Source organism: Tribolium madens, unplaced genomic scaffold (genome assembly GCF_015345945.1).
Source record: "Tribolium madens isolate multiple individuals breed KSU strain unplaced genomic scaffold, Tmad_KSU_1.1 Scaffold_71;HRSCAF=194;Tcas5.2_LG6, whole genome shotgun sequence".
Lineage (NCBI taxonomy): Eukaryota > Metazoa > Arthropoda > Insecta > Coleoptera > Tenebrionidae > Tribolium > Tribolium madens.
This window is the reverse complement of record NW_025401041.1, coordinates 4055011-4074874: the sequence shown is the minus strand read 5'-3', so window position 1 is coordinate 4074874 and position 19864 is coordinate 4055011. Positions and strand designations below refer to the sequence as shown.

The 19864-nt window shown below is 30.5% G+C and overlaps 1 protein-coding gene across 1 annotated transcript; it reads right to left on the bottom strand.

Moving 5' to 3' along the window:
* Window positions 1-191: 191 nt before the first annotated feature.
* Window positions 192-19477, bottom strand: LOC123009076 (facilitated trehalose transporter Tret1-like). Its single transcript, XM_044405195.1, has 10 exons — window positions 19007-19477; window positions 18904-18960; window positions 18560-18851; window positions 16130-16382; window positions 16004-16074; window positions 15793-15954; window positions 15339-15595; window positions 4222-4354; window positions 1663-1848; window positions 192-1379 (listed from the first exon to the last, which is right to left on the bottom strand). The coding sequence occupies exons 1-10, from the start codon at window positions 19070-19072 to the stop codon at window positions 310-312; spliced, it is 2547 nt and encodes an 848-aa protein (XP_044261130.1). The 5' UTR covers window positions 19073-19477; the 3' UTR covers window positions 192-309.
* Between the last annotated feature and the right edge of the window lie 387 nt (window positions 19478-19864).

Sequence of the window (19864 nt, the reverse complement as noted above, 5' to 3'; positions counted from 1 at the left end):
ACTATACATGTACAAACCAAAACATACTATTATATAACTTTATTAGAAGCAGATAATTTAATACAAATATTTGATTTCAAAAATTTGATTGTAAATAAATAGTATACAAACACTGCGATGGAAATATCTTTAATAACAAATAAAATCTGTCATAATAAAAGCTTGAAATTGTTAAAAATAAGACACTGATCGGAAAATAAATAAATCATTTATTCCTTAATTATATACAAAAATACTTGTTTGTACAATCAATCACCGTCGGTTCTATAAGAACTAAAATATTTCCAACTAGTTGAAAGTATTACCACGTCATAAATTCTGTATTTGCACCGTGAAAATCCCCTCATTTTTCGTCACTTCGGGGCAAAATCCTTCATCCAAAACCTTCTTTCTCTTGAAATAATCCTCGATTTCCTGCAAGGATTTATTCTTCGTTTCGGGCAAAACATATTTACAGAAAAACAACGCGACCACTGCTGCCAATAGAAAAGTCACCAAAGTGCCACTAAAATTCAAATGATGGATCATATCAGGGTAGATTTTGACGAAAAGGAAGACAAAACATTGAGCTATGCAGATGACAATTCCGCTCATTATAGACCTAACTTCCAAGGGGAACAACTCCCCGACTAAAATCCACGGAATTGGAAGCATCCCCACCATGGAGAACATCACATTGAGGATGACACAAATGAGGGGAAGTACCGGAAAAATCCGACTTTCCCCCGTATAAATCTCGTAGTATTTGAAATACACGACCATTGCCAACATGGTGACACTCATTCCCCCACTGGAAGCCATGCAAAGTAGGCGTCGGCCGAATTTATTCACCAAAATCGCAGTCACCATCGACATGGCAAACCGAATCACACCGAGAATAATCGAAGACACGTAATTGTCCAATTCGAGCTCAGTCTCTTCGAAAAAGTTCACAGCATAGAAAAGAATCGTGTAAATCCCCGATAATTGTTGGAGGAAGAAGAGAGTGACAAGGATGAGGAATGGTTTAATAGTGGCAGCACTGAAGTAGATTTCTTTGGCGCTACTTTCGATTTTCTCAATCGGCGAGTGTTTGGAAATTTCAGTTTGCGCCACGGCTACGTTTCGTCGAAACCAGAAATAACTGTCAAAAGCCTTGGAGTGTAGTCCAGCCTTAATTAAATACGAGGGACTTTCGGGAAGAAATTCAACCGCGATTAAAGTGAATAAAGAAAAGGAGACGCTGACGAAGGCAACAGTTGACCACGAGAGGAAGTAGCCGAGAGTGTACGTGAGGAGGATGCCGAAGGAGGCACAAATGGGACCCAGGGACTGGAGAATCCCCCGGTTCTCGGGGGTGGAGATCTCGCTCACGTAGGTGTAGCAAGCTGATGACATTCCTGAAAAAAATAAATAAATCGTGAAATCAATATGAAATTTAATTTTCTTTGTATTTTGTTAAACCCTTTTTCTATCCTTAACGAGTCGCATATGTGAGTAGTTTTGTCTAGTTGCTATAGAAACGTTCTACAGTTTGTATGTAACTATGGCAACAAAGCGATTTGTCATGGCAACGAACATTGAAACCAGTGGCGGTTCGTTAAAATCTTAAAAAGTGAGATATTGGCCAAAAATTTCAGGTGTTGTAGAGAAAGTTATGTTGCAACTCGGGATTTTGTTTACCTGCAGCTATCCCCGTGACGAGTCGTCCTACATACAGCCACGTGATGTTGTCGGCTAACGCAATGCACAGCCATCCTGCAAGAAACGGGACGCTACTGATCTGGATGGACCTTTTCCTGCCGAAGTACTCCGCCAGCAATCCGGACAGAATCGACCCTATTGGATTTGTCACGGCACCCAGACTTGCTGAAATAAAAAAATACGTGAGAAAATCTAGTCAAGTCAAGGTTTCCAAAAACAATAGCAACATTGGCATTGCTTTTAATAAAAAAATTGATTTATTGTTACTTCCGATCGGACGGAAATCAATCGAGGCCATCTAGATGGCGACTTCCGAATCTGGAGGTTTCGTCAAGGTGTCAATAGGCCGGTCATTGTGTTGCGATTTGGACAACCTTGATTGGAGAGTGATAAGTTGAGGAATTTGGAGGGTCGACGGAAATGCGACCTTTGGTGGGATTTTGCCCGGACAGAATCTGCCTTTCTTTTCACGTCTTTGACACAGTTTTTTAAATCAAGTGGAAAAAACGTGAAAAAACTTTAACTACAATTGAAATTAAACTTTTAGGTTTTTCACCAAAAAACATACTTTATTTGTTCTGGAAGTTCAACCGTTGCGTATCACTAACACATGACGCAACTACAACCTCACAGAACGTCCATTTCAACACTCAAATCATAAAAATGCACAGAAAAAGTTTAAAATATTTAAAATAATAAACAAAGCAAAAGAAAAATCCAATGTAATGATAATTTGAAAAGGAAATAGTAAAAGTAAGGCAAAAAAGACGGAAATTTCGTTCAATATTCTCCAGGCTAGATAATGTAATTTTATTGAAATTGTAGTTCAAATTTTGTATTCTTCTGGTGTGATTAGCGATGACAGAACAATAAAAGCAATCATTATTTAAGCGTAGCGGACACTTTTGCCAAATTTTGCAATACTTTTTAATAAGAAGACGAAATATATCAGATACGCTTTGTTGAAACTGAAATTCGAATAATTTTTATACTCAATCAGTAACCACAAAACAAAAAATTTAAATAACTAGATTGTAAGTAAAGAAGAAAAAATAAGAGAGAGTAAAGAACAAAAATGAAAAACTTTTTATATTGATTAAAAACTAAAAAATAGGAGAAACTAGGAAAAGAAAAAGAAAGCAAGAAACTATTTATCAGGGCTAGAGAAAAAGCTTATAAAAATTATAAACCAAAGAACAGACAACACAAGTATAAAAAAATGTCACTATACTACATGTTACGCTTTATTGAAATTGTAGTTAGAACTATTCGTTTTGAAACTTGCAAATTATTTTAAAAAAATGAGCAGAATACCAAAGAAAACAAATTATAAAGACAGAAACCTAAAAAGTTTGAATAAACAAAAAATGTGAAAATATGAATATCGAAACAAAATAATAGGTAAGACAGCATCTTCGTTTTGTTTCTTTTCATTATTGTAAAGCTTAATTGTAAGTGAAATGACGTAATTAATCATCAGTGTTGACGATATTTTAAGCATTTGTTCTTAAATTTAATATTTAAACAACTGACAAGTATTTTTTTGTTGAAAAGATTTTTTGTTTACTTTTTATTTTATTTTTGTTATAAATACTTTTATTGTATTTTGTTCTCATTTTTCATATTCATAGTTAATTGTTTCTATTAATTTTTATAGAAATTTTTAAAATTTGGTTACAATTTTTATAACACTTTGTTTTCTCCTTTTGAGAAATTAATTAAAAATAATTGAAGTTTAGATGTATAGGGGTCATTGACACTGTTACCAACCTTACAAAGAAATGTGCAAGTCTCAAATGAGTGTATTAATCTTGCATTTATAGTTAGTTTTGAGGAATTTTTTTTTAAGTTTCTTGTCCCATGATTATTATACAGGGTGTTTTCCTAATATTGCAAAAAATCGCGACCACATATTCTTCATCAAAAAATAACATGCAGGGTGATCAAATTTCATGATAAAAATTAAAATTTGTTGAGTTATTTCCATAAGATTTTACAAGCTTTATGAATTATTGTAGGTGCTTATTTTGTGGCAATTTTTTATTTTGACTTTTACCAGTGGCGTGCGTACAAACACGCCACTGGATAATTTAATTTCTATTATTTTAATTACTGTTATGAAAATATAGGATTGCAATTTTTGGCAATATTGAGAAAACTCCCTGTATAATAAATTTTCTATTCTATTAATTATATTTTTTGCAATGGTAGGCGCCGCAAAATTTTCCAACCGCTCTGCGACACAATTTGTTTATGTTTCACGAACGGGAAACCACATTCCATTCATCTCCCTAACTTTCCATTGACCAATCAAATCAAAATTTTGTTATAACAAAACCACAAAAGTCGAATAATGACGGTTCAACCTCTCAAAAACCACCTTGACCAAAATCGCTTCAATTTCAAAAATCCCAAATTTTTTTCGCGAAATTTTCGATCACTCAGAAGGTCGATGATCGCGTTTAAGGACAATGTTAAGGCCGCTCCTTTTTCAACATGATTAATTGATCAATTTCCATAAATTAAATTAATACCAACCGAGCCAGGAGCTCTCTTCCGAATCCACGTGTATGCTGTAGGAAGAGGTGAGTTGAGGGATTAAAATCGCGCTGTAGCCTTGACAGATCCCGATGGAAATCGACACAGAATGAGCACAAAAGGCTGCGAGGGCCTGAAAAAAAACAATTGTCACAAATTTAATTTCTTAATTTATGAGTCTGACATTGGTTAGGAAAAAATTTGATATTTCGATAGTGGAATTTGATTACGAGACTATCTGACGCTCTACCGGCTCCCACAAGGACGCTAGTGACGAAGTTCGACTGTTTTTGCAAAATATCAAATGTCTTCAATGAAAAACAATGTTGGATTTTTAACAATAACTTGGAAGTTGTTATATTTTTTCACTCTTCCTCTTTTTTTTTTAAATATACCTACAGGGTGTCCGAAAAAAACCTTGAAAGATTTCGAGAGGTGGTTCCCTAGGTCAAGATAAGAAAAAAAGTTCCTAAGGATCTGTGTCCGAAAATTGCTCTAAATGCAAATTTTTGTAAATTTACATACAGGGAATCCCAGCGAGTTGAAAAAGTCCATTAGTGACCTTAAATTCCAAAATTAAAAAAAAATTATATAGGAGATTGATAGATACTAATCTAGTCCATCGCCTAAAATTATTTTCAGCTATACAGCATGTCTCACAAATAAGTTACAACACAAACTTGTGTTTTTTTTTATTGAACACCATATGTTTCTTAGCGTTTATGGATGTAGATTTTTATGACAATGTTTTTAAGCTAAACTTTTATAGGTCGATTTTGCTTAGGTTTAAAAATAAGACGATTTTTTTTGACGAAAACATGCATTTTTTTAAAATTCATTACACAAAAACTAACACATCTAGAAAAAAATTTTACGACCTCAAAGAAGAAGGTATAAACTATAAGGTTGTAGTGTGTTGCATTTGCATAGATAAAAAAATGAAGGCGTTTGTTAAAAGTTCAATAACTTAAAAAAATTAAATAGAACACCATATTTTTTGCATTTAAAAGATTATTAAATTGTCTTTCTAAAATTATTTACTTTTAGGTGTTTATAATCAATAACTAAAAAGATATTTACCGTTAAACATTAAAAAAAAATAATTACTATTGTTTCAATAGCCAAAAAGTGCACAGTTGCCTAAGAGATGGAAGAAATATCACTTAATAATCAAATTTGTGTTAAACTAAATTCATTATTCTTTATTTTTACAATAAAATAATTCAAATTTCAGTATTTATAACGACTTTTAAAATCTCTGGCTAAATCAATAAATGATCCGTGGTAGAATTATTATAGTTGCTATAGTATCAACAATGCTAAGATATTGATAGGCATTGTTGCTACAATTAATATTGAATGTTAAATATCTTTTCATTTATCAATTCTAGACATTAAAAGCTTATTTTTCAGATAGACAATTTATCAATCTATTACATGCAAAAAATAATAAATAAAGTGTTTCATTTAATTTTTTTAAGTTATTTAACTTTTAACAAACTTCTTAATTTATTACTCTTTACAAATGCAAAACACTAAAAAATTGCTACAGCTTTAAATTCTGTACTTTCTTCTTTGCAGAAGTAAGAAAAAATTTGTTCTAGCTGTCTTAGTTTTTGTGTAATAATTTTTTTAAAAATGCATGTTTTCATCAAAAAAACGTCTTATTTCTAAAACTAAAAGAAATCGACTAATAAAATTTTAGCGTAAAAATATTGTTTTCAAAGGCTAGGTCTAAAAATGCCAAGAAACATACGGTATTTCATTTAAAAAAACACAAGTTTGTATCGTAACTTATTTTTGGGACATGTTGTATGATTCAAAATAATTTTAGCTGATGCATTAGATTAGTATCTATCAATGTCCTATACATTTTTTTTTTTAATTTTACCATTTAAAGGTCGCTAATAGACTTTTTCAACTCGCTGGGACACCCTGTATATCCACCATCTTTAGAAGGCTTCCATCAGGAAGCATAGGACATAGGCCCTTTGGAACTTTTTTCTTATTTTGATCTATGAAACCACCCCGCAAAATCTTTCAACGTTTTTTTCGGACACCCTGTATAATATTAATTGTAATTTTTGTTTATTGTTAGCAATAAAAAGATATTGACCTGGAGAGGTTCACAAGGACATCCGACCTTAAATTTTGGATAACTGTTATAAAATTAAATGCAATTTAAAAAGTGTTAACTAGTTTTCAATTTTGAATTGCCGTGAAGGTACTTAAAAAAATTAGATAAATTTTCTTCAAGAGTGATGGTTTTCGGAACAAATTATCACTTCAGTTACTACTTTTGAAACTTTTCTTTTTCCCCCAGACTCAAATATACAGGATGAATAAAAGTATGAAACCAATTTACATAAAAATTGAATAACATGTAGACAATTGAAATCCCTAGATCACAGCCTTTGTTTAAAAAAAGTTTTATAATGGGTTGCCATCTAAATTAAATAAAAATTTTGCAGAACTCAAAAAAAAAATATTCTTGATATAACTTCACATTTTTATAGTACTTTATTATTCATAAATTCAAAAAATTAATAGTTTAAGCAAAAAACGTTTGGTTCCTATACTTTTGTCCACCTGGTATAAGAGGGACTCTAAAATTTTAAGTAGTCTAAAGATAAAAATACAAGAGCTATAGAACAATACATTTTTTTTATCGGCACTTTGAATTTTTAATCATCAATTGATCTAATCTGCAAATCTCCAATTCGAGTAAGATCAAGGACAGCTTTTTACGGCTTGTCCGATTTGCATTCGATTCAAGGGTACCAACCGCAGTTAGAAATCGAACGCAAATTTTGAAATTACCATCAAAGTGAGTGAAATCCGCGTTTTACCTAATAATCACGAAGAAAGTTGCCAACGACTTATCTAAACATTATTATATAAACTTGAACAAAAGAAATGTGGTGTGCAGCAAGCCATTAAACAACTCACATCCGGACATTAAGATGAATTTTCGCGTTTTAACAATTACGATCAATTTACGTGACGCAACAATGAGGAAACAATTGACGAGCGTAATCGCGTTACCTTCGGTCAAGATCAAGGCATGCCGCGATGCCGACACCGGAAACAAATTTATGATCGCTGGAAAGTGAACATCGACACTTTCACAAGCCATAACGACCATAGTACAGGGTAGTCTTAATTTAAAACTTTAAGTATACAAAAAAAAACATTTTTTAGAAATTAAAATAAGGTTAGATAAAGATGTAGGTACTTATTTTAATTTTTTTTTTACATAAAAAAAGTTTTTTTTTCTGTGACGACGTTTCTGTTCATATTTGAAACTATGGGCAATGTTCCCAAAAATGATATCAGGACACCCTATATATTATATTATTAGTACTTCCAAAAAATGATAATTTTTGCATAAAAATACCAAGCAATGTCTTCGTTAGTCTTTTAGCAATTCTAAAACTCACATTTGATTCATATGTAATTATTTTTAAAATTTTTGTTTTCCATTAATCATGCTCTGAATCATTTTATGTCGATAATGTAATCGCATTTCATAAAAATTAGAAAATAATCAATAATAAGCAGTGTGCTGTGTAATAAAACATCTGAATATTACGTTTATAATACAGTGTGTTTCAATTTTTGCGAAAAAAAAATTGCAAAACAAAAAAATTAAATAAAAATTTCATTCTTAAAACGATCACACTTTTTATGGCCTTTTACATTTTAATAATTTATTTTTTTGCCTAAAAACTTGTAGAAAAACATACCAAGTGAACAGAAAAAATGGTTTTACTTAATCTATGTTTTTAAATTTTTTACTTTCAAAATGTGACGTTTCTCGAAAATAAAATTTTGCAAAAGTTTTTTTTCATTTTGAGTTTTGCAAAATTTTTATTTTTTTAAATGATCTGAAAATTACAACTACATATCGAAAATTTTTTTTTTTAAGTTGCCATTTTAAGATAAAAATCGCAAAACTTAAAAACAAAACAAAATTTCATTCTCAAAACACAATCGCACTTAATTTTTATTAATGATTATTTTCAAATGATTCAAAACAATTCTTTTTGTGCACCTTGTATACAGTGTATTTGCCCTTAAAATAAATAAAAGTCGTAACAGTGAAATTTTATGAGCTGAACCTTTAATATATTGAACTCAAGTTCATACAAGTAATAGACTTGGCCTACTGCGACCTTGCGAATATGGTTACTTTTCATTGCAATATTTTTTCACCGCAGAATGGACTAGAAAACTGTTCTAAGGCTAAAAATTTCATTTTTCTTCGTTTTAATTTAAAAATAATATTATTACATAATTTCTCACTTAAACACTTATCGCACAAAATTTTTAAATATCCAAAAAAATTATTATCATTTTTTTAACAATCATGTATGTGATTACGAAAAATCAATATACAGGATGAGTCTTGACCCTAACTCTACTTTCTTATATTATTTTTGCTTTCCGAAAAAAAAACATTTATTTGGATCATCCTGCATCAATAATAAATTTAATTTTATTAATGTTTTAATTTAATTTTATTTTAATTTTATTAATAATTTTTTTTTAATGTAAATTTTCTTACCGTCCTTCCAGCTCCGTACTCCCAGAATTTGTGTACGAGTTTCGGCAAGACTCCCATTTCGGTGCCCAAAACCCCTTTTTCCCTCTAAACCATAACGAAAAATATCACAGTCGCAATAGGAAACAAAAATACGTAAAATAACAACAGCCGGCGTGCGTCTCACATAGTTGGCAGCGAAATCGAAAACAAACGAGCGTCGCGATACACTGTCAGATTTTCTTCAATCACCACGATATCGCGATTTCTCTCCCTCCTCTCGCCGTGTGACTCACAGCACACTTGCACCATTTCCACAGGACATGGGGGTTATAAACGGGGGAGATAACCCCCACCCCCGCAGTCACATGACACCAAAAAAAGTTCTCAAAATTGAGGTAATAAAGGCGGCCGTGACAATTGACGTTTTATTGGTGCATTATTCATGCATATACAGGGCGATTTGGAAAAATTGGGTCAGTGGTGACAGGATGCTGCAATTTTTCTCGTTCTGTCATCATTTGTTTTCCCGGCATTTTCCATTATTTATAAAATCGTTCACTTTTTTAAAGGCCACGAGCTTTCGCTTTGTTGAAAACAAACGCAAAAATAGGAAACTGACAATTTTTTACAACGAGTGAAACTCTCACAATCAGGCAAGTCTCTAATTTTTTGAATTTCTCCTAAAACCATCAAAATTGCTTCCGCGTAATTTTTTTAATACACAAAGTAAAAATTCTTACATAAATAAAAATGTTTGTAGTGTCTTTGACATTTAACATATATATTTTTTTTAGATTTCAGTAAATTCGTAAAGGTATTAAATAATTTAAAAATGTCAGAGTCAAAAGATAAAATTTTATAAAGATTTCACCAAAACGTAACTATTCAAAAGACATACATAAAAAGAAAAAGAATTATTTTTTGTTAAATACTGAACAAAAAATATAATCATTCATATTTGTCACTTGTTCGCATTAAGGAGGTTCTACTGTACTTAAACTTTGATGTGAAACACGGAAAACAAAGGTTTTTACAGTTTACGTGGTGTCAAAAAATAAATTCCGATTTTTTTTTTAATTGAATTTATTTAATTAATGACAAAAAGCGTCTCACAAATTCAATTTTGGCCCCACCCAAGAATATTAAATTATTTATTGGCTAACCCAAACAACACAATGGACAATAAAAAAATTCAAACCGGCCTACACAATTTCCAAAAACAATTGAATCAATTTTTAACAATTTAAAACGGCAAATCTCCGATTGCAAATTGAAATTAGCTTCGCCCAAAAATTTCGAAATTCCTTTTTTTACGATTTGGCAAATAAATGATTTTGAATTTTACTGCGTTTTTACATTGTTTTGATTTTTTTTCTGTGAAAAAATGTGGAATTGTCGTTCACTTTTACTGTAAAAAAAATATGCAAATATTAATTATAATATGTATTATGATAATTCCAGTAAGTCAAGATGAAGGTTACCAACCTAAAAAATTGTTGTGTCTGTTTCCCCGTGATAAAATTTTAGAAAAATCGCCACCGGAAACAGGAAACGCGACTAAAGGGTAGATTTCTGTGAATTTTTAGTTTTCCAAGGTGGTAGTTGTCGGATATGCCATAAATCGCAATTGATTGACAAAGTAAATAAAATGAGCTGAAAGTAATTACGTTTCGAAATTTCCAATTTTAAAATTTAATTAAATTCGAGTTATCGCATTGACCCCTCTCAGAATCTAATTACGGCCGCAAGGACTGTCTCATATCAAATATCGGAGTGAAAATGAAAACCGATCTGAGGTCGCTGCGATTTTTCCCACATCAATGTCATTTTCCGCGCAGTTTTTCCGCTTTTCCTGACACCGAATCGCTGTTGACATTGTTCTTGATCTTTACTTTGCAATAAAGAGATTATTGTACCGTTATTGACCCATTTTAACAAATGTGTTTTATTATGGTCGATGGTACGCCCACCGTGTAACATTGCTTAATGAGCAAGTATTAAAAAAATTCTATGATTTCAATTTCGACACATTTGGAAAAATTGTTTCTTTTGGGTGATTTATCGGCACGTTTGTGTTAATCGATTTGCTTGTTTGCACATCAAGTGACCTCTTTTTAATGACAATTACACCTACGAGGAGTTGCGCAAGTTACGGTGTACAGATACGAGCAAAAAACTTGGACCAAATCTGGAAAAACATTTTTTGTGAGCAGCTGTACACGAAACTGACATTTGACATTGCAAATTCTCAAGATTTTGACCGGAAATTGATAATATTGCCACCAACATTAAAACATAAAATACACTAGACTGTTAACGCACCCAAACGAGTTCTTTAATAGCCTTGTTAAAGACGCAAATTATAAAAAAAATTCAACATTATTCAAAATAAATAATTTAGCATAAACACTTTGCAATAACAAAGATTATAAATAGTGTTATAATTTTATAAATTCCAATCACGATAAACATATTATTTACAATTTTCAAATAAAACTCCATCGAAAATATATACCATTTAATTCAAATTTTCATCTACAAGTCACAGAGAAACACATCACACTGGTGCAGTATTTGAAAAAACAGTTGCAAAATCGTGCGTCGAAAGTGATTCGTCGGTAACAGTCGATTTTGGCACAAAAATGATCCCATCATATGGAACACTCTGTATACAGTAAATAGACTCTTAAATCTTAACATTCGTATAGTAAATAAACATGGCTGATTTTATTTACTAATTTCAGACAGTCAAGTAGCAAATATAATAATTATTATTACAATAGCTCTAACTAAATCATATACAGGGTGACTCACACAAATTTGCTATTCAAGAATGTGAACTCACATAGCAAGTTGGAAACACCCTGTATACCAAAGCGGGCCGACTAGTGGTGTCCCCTATCATATACATAAAACCAACAGTGTCAAAAACATCAAAAAAAAGTGTAAAACCGTGTCAAAATGTGTCAGTTTTATCAATATTGAACTTCTGTAATTTTTATATCTCTTCTTGTTTCATAACCAGCATTGAGAATTCTGTGATAATTGACAGTAGTGTCAAATATCACTATTGCATGAGTGCGAAATATATCACATAGTTTGATCAATTTGTGTTAAAAGTTAAAAAAAATTTCCGCTAATATTTTCTCGTATTTGACAATATGTTATTTGTCTAAAACAAATTTTCGGAGTATTGTCAAAAATTTAACAGTATTGTCAAAATCACACTTAGTGTCAAAAACAAGGATTCTTCAATTAATAAATTTTGACAATTGTAGTCAAAAATTAACTGTTTGTTAAATATTTTTTTATTTTGACAATAATAGTATCAATTTTTGAAAAGTGTCAGAAACGTAGATCAAACTGTACACAATAAAAATTCAGTGATGGCTTTTGTTTTCATTTTGCATGATTTATTTTGGGGTCTTATCACCAGATTTAGTATTTCAAATATTTGTTATCAATTATCAATTAAAACGTGCTTACTTTACTGTTACTGTTATCACACTTTATTCAAGTGGGTCAAAATCCGGTTTTATCAAGAGCAAATATTTTCTTTTACTGATTGAAAAGCCACCACTTTTCGGCCCCCTCAAGATCACAAAATATTTGGCAACAATAGTTATTAAACTTTATTATACAATAATTTTCTCAATAAATAGAACCTCTATGAAAAATAAGCTCACTGTCGAGTATATCTGATTGCATAGAATAAAATTTTTTTGATTTTTCCAAGGGACTTAATCCCGTGCTCTTTCACCCTCAATTGTCTAAAAATGAGGTATTTGTCGCGTTGAGAAAACAATAATCCATTACTTTCCCATGGGAGCAAGTGTCAATCTCGCTGAAATCAACAATGAGAAAGACGACGCCCAAGACGGCGACGGTAAGTCCAAAAAGGACGGTGGCTAAAGCTGGAACTTTGCGAGAGGACAAGACGTGTCCTTCCTCCAGCTGAAGGTAACTGAGAGCTGGCAGGATGTACGCCAAAGGCACGGCTGCCAGGACACCCTGAAGTGATGAAAAATATATACAATCAAAAAAGTTATTTACAAAAATGTCCTTGGTCGCCTCTGACTTTACCTCATTACAGTGGGGGTTAACCCCCCCCTCACAAATTATTTTGTAGTCAATAAAACTAAAATTATATTTTAGAAACAACCAAACTAATCATTCGAACTTTTTATACATTATTTTCAATGTTGTCATAACTTCAGAGGATTCACAAATTTTTCTTTTTTTTGTTTTGTAAATTTCGTAAAACTGTACCTCAAACGTTATAATGTTTTTATGCATACATACAGGGTGTCTCAGCAAGTTGAAAAAGTCCATTAGTGATCTTTAAATGGTAAAATTTAAAAAAAATTGTATAGGACATTGATAGATACTAATCTAGTGCATCACCTAAAATTATTTTCAACCATACAGCATGTCCCAAAAATAAGTTACGATACAAACTTGTGTTTTTTTAAATGAAACACCGTGTGTTTCTTTGTATTTTTGGATGTAGCCTTTTCAAACAATATTTTTACGCTAAATTTTTATTAATTGATTTCGCTTAGTTTTAGAAATAAGACTTTTTTTGACGAAAACATGCACTTTTTAAAAATGTATTACATAAAAACTAAGACAGCTAGAACAATTTTTTTCTTACTTCTGCAAAGAAGAAGTACAGAATTCAAAGCTGTAGCAATTTTTTAGTGTTTTGCATTTGTAAAGATTAATAAATTAGGAAGTTTGTTAAAAGTTAAATAACTTATAAAATGTAAATGGAACACCCTATTTTTTATTTTTGCATCATAAATTGTCTATCTAAAAAAATGTCTAGAATTGATAAATGAAAATATATTTAACATTCAATATTAATTGTAGCAACAATTCTTATCAATATCTGAGCATTGTTGATAATATGCCAACCATAGTAATTCCACCACGGATCACTTACCAGTTGATTTATCCAGAGATTGTAAAAGTCGTTATAAATACTGAAATTTGAATTATTTTACTGTAAAAATAAAGAATAATGGATTTAGTTTAACACAAATGTGATTATTAACTGATATTTCTTCCATCTCTTGTGCAACTGTGCACTTTTTGGCTACTGAAACAATAGTAATATTTTTTTATGTTTAACGTTAAATATCTTTTTAATTATTGATTATAAACACCTAAAAGTAAATAATTTTAGAAAGACAATTTAATAATTTTTTAAATGCAAAAACAATAAATAGTGTGTTCCATTAATTTTTTTTAAGTTATAGAACTTTTAACAAACACCTTCATTTTTTTATCTTTTCAAATGCAACATACTGAAATAATGTTACAACCTTATAGCTTGTATTTTCTTCTTTGCAGAAGTAAGAAAAAATTTGTTCTAGCTGTCTTAGTTTTTGTGCAATAAATTTTTTAAAAGTACATGTTTTTATCAAAAAAAACGCCTTATTTTCAAAATTAAGCAAAATCGACCAATAAAAGTTTAGTTTAGTTAAGTTTTTAAGTTTAAAACACTGTCATAAAAATCTACATCCAAAAACGCTAGAAAACATATGGTGTTTTATTTAAAAAAACACAAGTTTTATATTGTAACTTATTTTTGAGACACGCTGTATAGTTGAAAATAATTTTAGGCGATAGACTAGATTAGTATCTATCAATGTCCTATATAATTTTATTTTAATTTTACCATTTAAAGGTCACTAATGGACTTTTTCAGCTCGCTGGGACACCCTGTATGTAAAATGTTCCAGAAATGGATTGACGTCGAGAAAATTGCAAAATTCTTGATCATTTAGAAGTTTTATAGTTGAATTAATGTTTTGGATATTCTTCACTTTATCCGCAATTTTCTCGATAACTATTTAATGTAGGACAATTGACAATTATCTATTTTTTATATGAAAAAAAATTAAATTTGCTTTCCAACGGTACTAACCAAAAAGGACTAGCGACAATAATTCCAATGTTATTACCCGGGTATCGAAAATCGCCCAAAATTTCGACAAAAATCGAAAAAATTAAAAACATCAAAATTAAACCATTTGCACTCTTGGGGATTCAAAAGACAATGGGCATTTTTTGCGTCAAATGACAAAATTTTATTTATTACCATAAATAACTGTTATTTAATTAAAAGATAAACCACACACTGTCATTAGTGAATTTTAATTAAAAGATTATTTTTAGACCAAAGAGAATTGAAAAGTGACGATATTTAGACATTTCATACAATGTTTTGACGTTTTGATTTTTTCAAATTGAATTCAATTTCCTCAATTAGAGGAATTTCCGATTGCTTTCATTATATCTTGCACGACATAATTTAGTGAGGCTTAATTTAACGCTTTAATCTCATCGTGTTAAAATATTCACTCATTGTCGTCAAATTGGTTATTCTTCACAATCATGTGACGTATTTGCGTCGCAAATTGCAACAATTCGTAACCATTTATTATTTTTTTTGTACAATTTTCGCAAATTTCTGTTGTTATTTCATCATTAGTGCACTTGCAGTTCAATCATAATCAAAAACGAATTTAAAATAACTAGTTAATAATTATTAATTAGTTCTTACGTTCAATTCGAGGACCACCCCTAAGCAGTCGGTGGATATCGAAATGAAATAAGTGGTGCCAACGATGGCCAAAGTAATCAAATAATGGGTACGTTCGGAGATGGGCACATTGGGGTCGTTTCGTAGAAAAGAACTGGTGATGACTTCACGAGTGACGAAACATTCAATAGGGTAGGTTAGCAGGATTTGGATGCTGAAGAGGAGACGACTGAAATTCATCAAATCGTCGGTCCAGCAGTAGTTTTCAAGAAGATCGCCTGAAAAAAAAGTGTCAAAGATTTTTTTTTCAATTTATTTCGAAATTTTCGCGTAAAAAGCACTCTGGTGGTAATTAATTTTCCAAACTCAATCCATCACAATTCCATGTCAAGTACAGTCAATTTATCATCAACGCTCAAATTAATTCATCAATAAATAAATAAGATATACGAGGGACGTTTAAAAAGTTACTAACCTTGCGAATATGCAGTGAAAGTGGTGTATCCAGCGATACCAAACAACAAAGCAACGACCAAACTGGTCAAAATCGAAATATGAGTAACAATTTCCCATCTTTTTTCGTTGGCATTTTCCATCGATCCGTAAATAAGAAACGTGTTATGATGACACATGAAGGCTAAAATCGCTTATTTTTGACAAAATTTTGCAAAATACAATCTCCTCACCAAACGCCATAATTCCGATGGCCGGAATGATGTCTTTGTTGAAGAAAGACCAAGCGTGCCGATGAGGAGGCCTAAAATTCGATTTTGAGGTTTTTTAGCCAAGAAATGACCAAAATCATCACTCACACAATCTCACTCATGGTTCCGATACGCACAAAAATCGCAAATAAAATAAAACCGATACAGACGAGACTCAGGAATGAGATTTTTGCCAGTTTTGATATTTTTCGATAGAGACAAAGAGGAACTGTGACCAGGAGGGTGGCGATGAGGACGATTATGTGGCGTTTGGCGAAAAGCGAGTCTTGGGTGATGCCTGTTAGGCGAATTATTACTTTGGTTACTGTGTCTCCGACGACGACGTTGTAGGAAACCATGGCTGAAAAAAAAATTTTCATTCATTCTTTAATGCAGAAATTGCATTTTGTCTACTCTTTATTGCATGTTAAAATGCAATTTTATCGTTTAGACGATAAGAAAATACTTGCTTATCAAATTATATTAGTTTCTACGTTTTTGATTTTTTTTGACGTCAAAGAATTAAATTCATGTAGCAGTAAAACAGTGGAGATTGCATAAAATTTTATATGTATTACATACAACGATGAAATTGCTAATAAAATTCAAATTTATCGTCTTTTATAATAAATAACTATTATTTCTGAAAAACAGTAAATTTTTATTTCAGATGAAGCCAAAACTTGCGCCCCAGAAAACAATAAAGTGAGCTACCAAGGACATGGAAAAAATGTTAAAAAATTATATCTATTATGAGAGTTTCAATTTTGCACTTTCACTCTATTTATTTCTGTTGAAAAAATAATTTTACAAGTTTTTTTTGCTATTAGAAGAGGAAACAAGGAAGCTGTATCCTAAACTGTAACTATGTTTATTAATGTTATTTGTGGCTTTTATTGACAAAATTTTTGTACCTTTACTAAATAATTATAAAAAAACATATACAAGATCATCAGTATCATTAAATAGACATAAAAAAATTGTAAACTGTCAAAAAAAGTCAAAATTTTTTGACAGATTGAATTTTTTAAACATTTTTTTTAATGTTCATGGTATCTTATCTTACCTGCAATTTTTCTCTGGGACGCGAGTTCTGACACCCTGTATGACGTGACTTATCGGTCAAAAACATTTCGAGTTTTAGTTAAATTCTGAACAACAAATCAAAGGGCAAAAAAATGGACTTTCTTATTTTGCAGATTTAAAAAAAATCATGCTTCGTATAGTTTTCATGTCCTTAACTAAAATTGTTCGAACTGGACATTTTTCAGATTGTAAAACTTTTTTTTGCGTTTTATTTTGCGTTTTTTTAATACAATTCACACATTACATTTACATATTTTTTGATCTTTCAAATTAAAATTCCAATCAAAATAAAAAAAAACAATAAAAATATCATAAATCACTTGAATGATACTTGAAAACAACAGATTTTTTTCAATTTTTTTTTTATATTTTATACCACATCTTTGCATCATGTTCAGTAATAAGAGCTTTTGATTTTTTTTATCACATTTTATCTAAAGAATCTAAATAATTTTTTAACTACAATCTCAATTAAAAGTCTTTTGTTGTTTTCAACTATCCATTCAGATGATTTATTTCTGTTCATGATATTTTTGTTTTAGTTGAAATTTTAATTTCAAAGATGGAAAAATATGTAAATGTAATGTGTAAAATCTACACGAAATTGTATTTAGAAAAAAAAAAACGCAAAATAAAATAAAAAAAGTTTTAATAATGTAGTTAAAAATTATTTAGATTCTTTAGATAAAAGATAAAAAAAATTCAAAAGTTGATTACTGAACATGATGCAAAGATATGGAATAAAATATAAAAAAACTGTTCCAAATTATTATTAGTCAAATAAATAAACATTAAAAAACCTTTCGCGTATGAAAAAAAAATTCAAGAAGTGGAAGGTAAAAATTTTTAAGTCTAACCCACGAATTAAGATGTATTTAATAAAATTGGATTAAAATGGGACACTTTCGGCAATCTTACCATCTTCAGTCCGAAAATGAAAAAAAAAAATGAAACCCACTTCGAATTTGAAGAATTTTCATAAAATTTCAAGATTTATAAATCTGACTAAACAGCGTATACAGGCTGAACAAAAAAAAAACAAAAAGGATAGAACCAAAGTTTTTTTAATCATTTGCGTTCAGAAAATAATAATTAATAAAAATAAAAGTCCTAAATTAATGTAGTCGTGTTTTGAGAATAATTTTTTTCTTTTTGAGTTTTGCGATTTTTTTTACTTAGGTATATAAAAAAAATTCAATAAAAGATAGTTGTAACCCTTAAGGCACAGCCTTGGTAAAAAATGGTCTCTTAATTTTTTTTTAATTATTGTAAAACTCAAAACCAAAAAAACAACAATGAAAAAAATTTCATAAGAAACGTCGCTTTATCATTCACCCAATAAATTTTTCAAAAAATAAAGCTACAAATAATTTGCTCATCAGTGTTACTTACTAAATACTTTGTACTGTGAAAGTGCTAAATGTAATAAAATAGCTTCTTGTTCAAGCTTACCAATAAAGGGGTAAAAAAACTGCAAAATCCCCAAGAGAACATATCCAGGTTTGCCAAACGCAGCTTCCATAATCCCCTGATAGGAAAACTTGCCACTGATATGCCCACTCCTCACCATCAGAATCAAAGAATAGTCGGTAATATAAGCAACCAGAACCAACAAAAACAACCCAAAAAAGAACCCAGCTTCATGGAGAGCATATGGAATCCCAATCACCCCACTCCCAATAATGGAATTAATAAAATTAAAACTTGCCCATGGCAGACTCGATTTATTACTCCCATCATCGTCCTGGAAAATTTTATTAACAAGAAATGGAATTTTTTGTTTCACATTTTTCTACATTTATCAGTTGTTTCATGTCGTCGAAAGCATTTTCGTTCGAGTCTATACTACTACCCTAAAAATGCATTTACATTGATTTAGTTGTGTTAATTTTTTCTCACCCTTTCTTCGCTGTAATTTCGCCGGTCGAGGATGTAACTCGTTTCGTTTAGGTTTTGGGTAGCCATTTTCGATGGTGTTTTATTATCGCATTGTTGGGGAAATTAAGGCGATTTTGGAACCAACATTGTGCGTGGTTTAGTCGGTTTTAAGGGACGGATCGAGGAAATATTGTCGGGATGAAAACTGACGTGGGTGGAAAACATCGATTTTTGGGGGCGATTGTGCGCATTAGGTCATATTATGTTTGTTTTTTCACGCCAAAAGTTCGCCGGAATTAGGAGATTTGTCAATATTTTATGACAAAACATAAAAGGAATGTGGATTGTGAGGGTAGTTTGCTTTTAGTGTGATTGAAAGAAGAAATAATGAGCGGTTTTTATTAAAAAGAAATTTCTATTTTATATCAAACACGCCGAAAACTTAATTTTAGAGATTTTTAATTTAAGAATTTTACTCTTGTTAACTATAAATCAAAATATTTATGAACATTAAAAAAAATGTGAAAAATAATCATAATATTCTATAAACTCATTTACGACTAAAAGTACTTAATTGAATTTTCAAAACCGGATACTTTTTAGAAAATTACTACTTTTAAGTTTTTATTTACAGATCTTACAATACACAATTAAAAATGACCTTAGGAGACTGAAAAATAAACGGAAAAACAAATTTAACTTTACACGTGTATGTATTTTGTTACGTTTTATAACAAAAATTGTGGTTACATTTTGATTAATATTCAGAATATGCAACTAGTTGTACTTTTGTGTACTACAGGTAAGTATACGATAAAAACATTTTTCAGTTTAAATTAGACTTTCAAGTTACGATTTTTATTGTGTAAAGTTTCAGTT

Excerpts from the sequence above, each read along its gene's own strand:
- LOC123009076 (XM_044405195.1), bottom strand. The coding sequence starts at position 19,072 with ATGGCTACCCAAAACCTAAACGAAACGAGTTACATCCTCGACCGGCGA. Across the intron at positions 18,961-19,006 it reads GAAATTACAGCGAAGAAAGG|GGTAGTAGTATAGACTCGAA; the intron begins GTGAGAAAAAAT and ends ATGCATTTTTAG. Across the intron at positions 16,383-18,559 it reads GTTTTTTTACCCCTTTATTG|CCATGGTTTCCTACAACGTC; the intron begins GTAAGCTTGAAC and ends TTTTTTTTTCAG.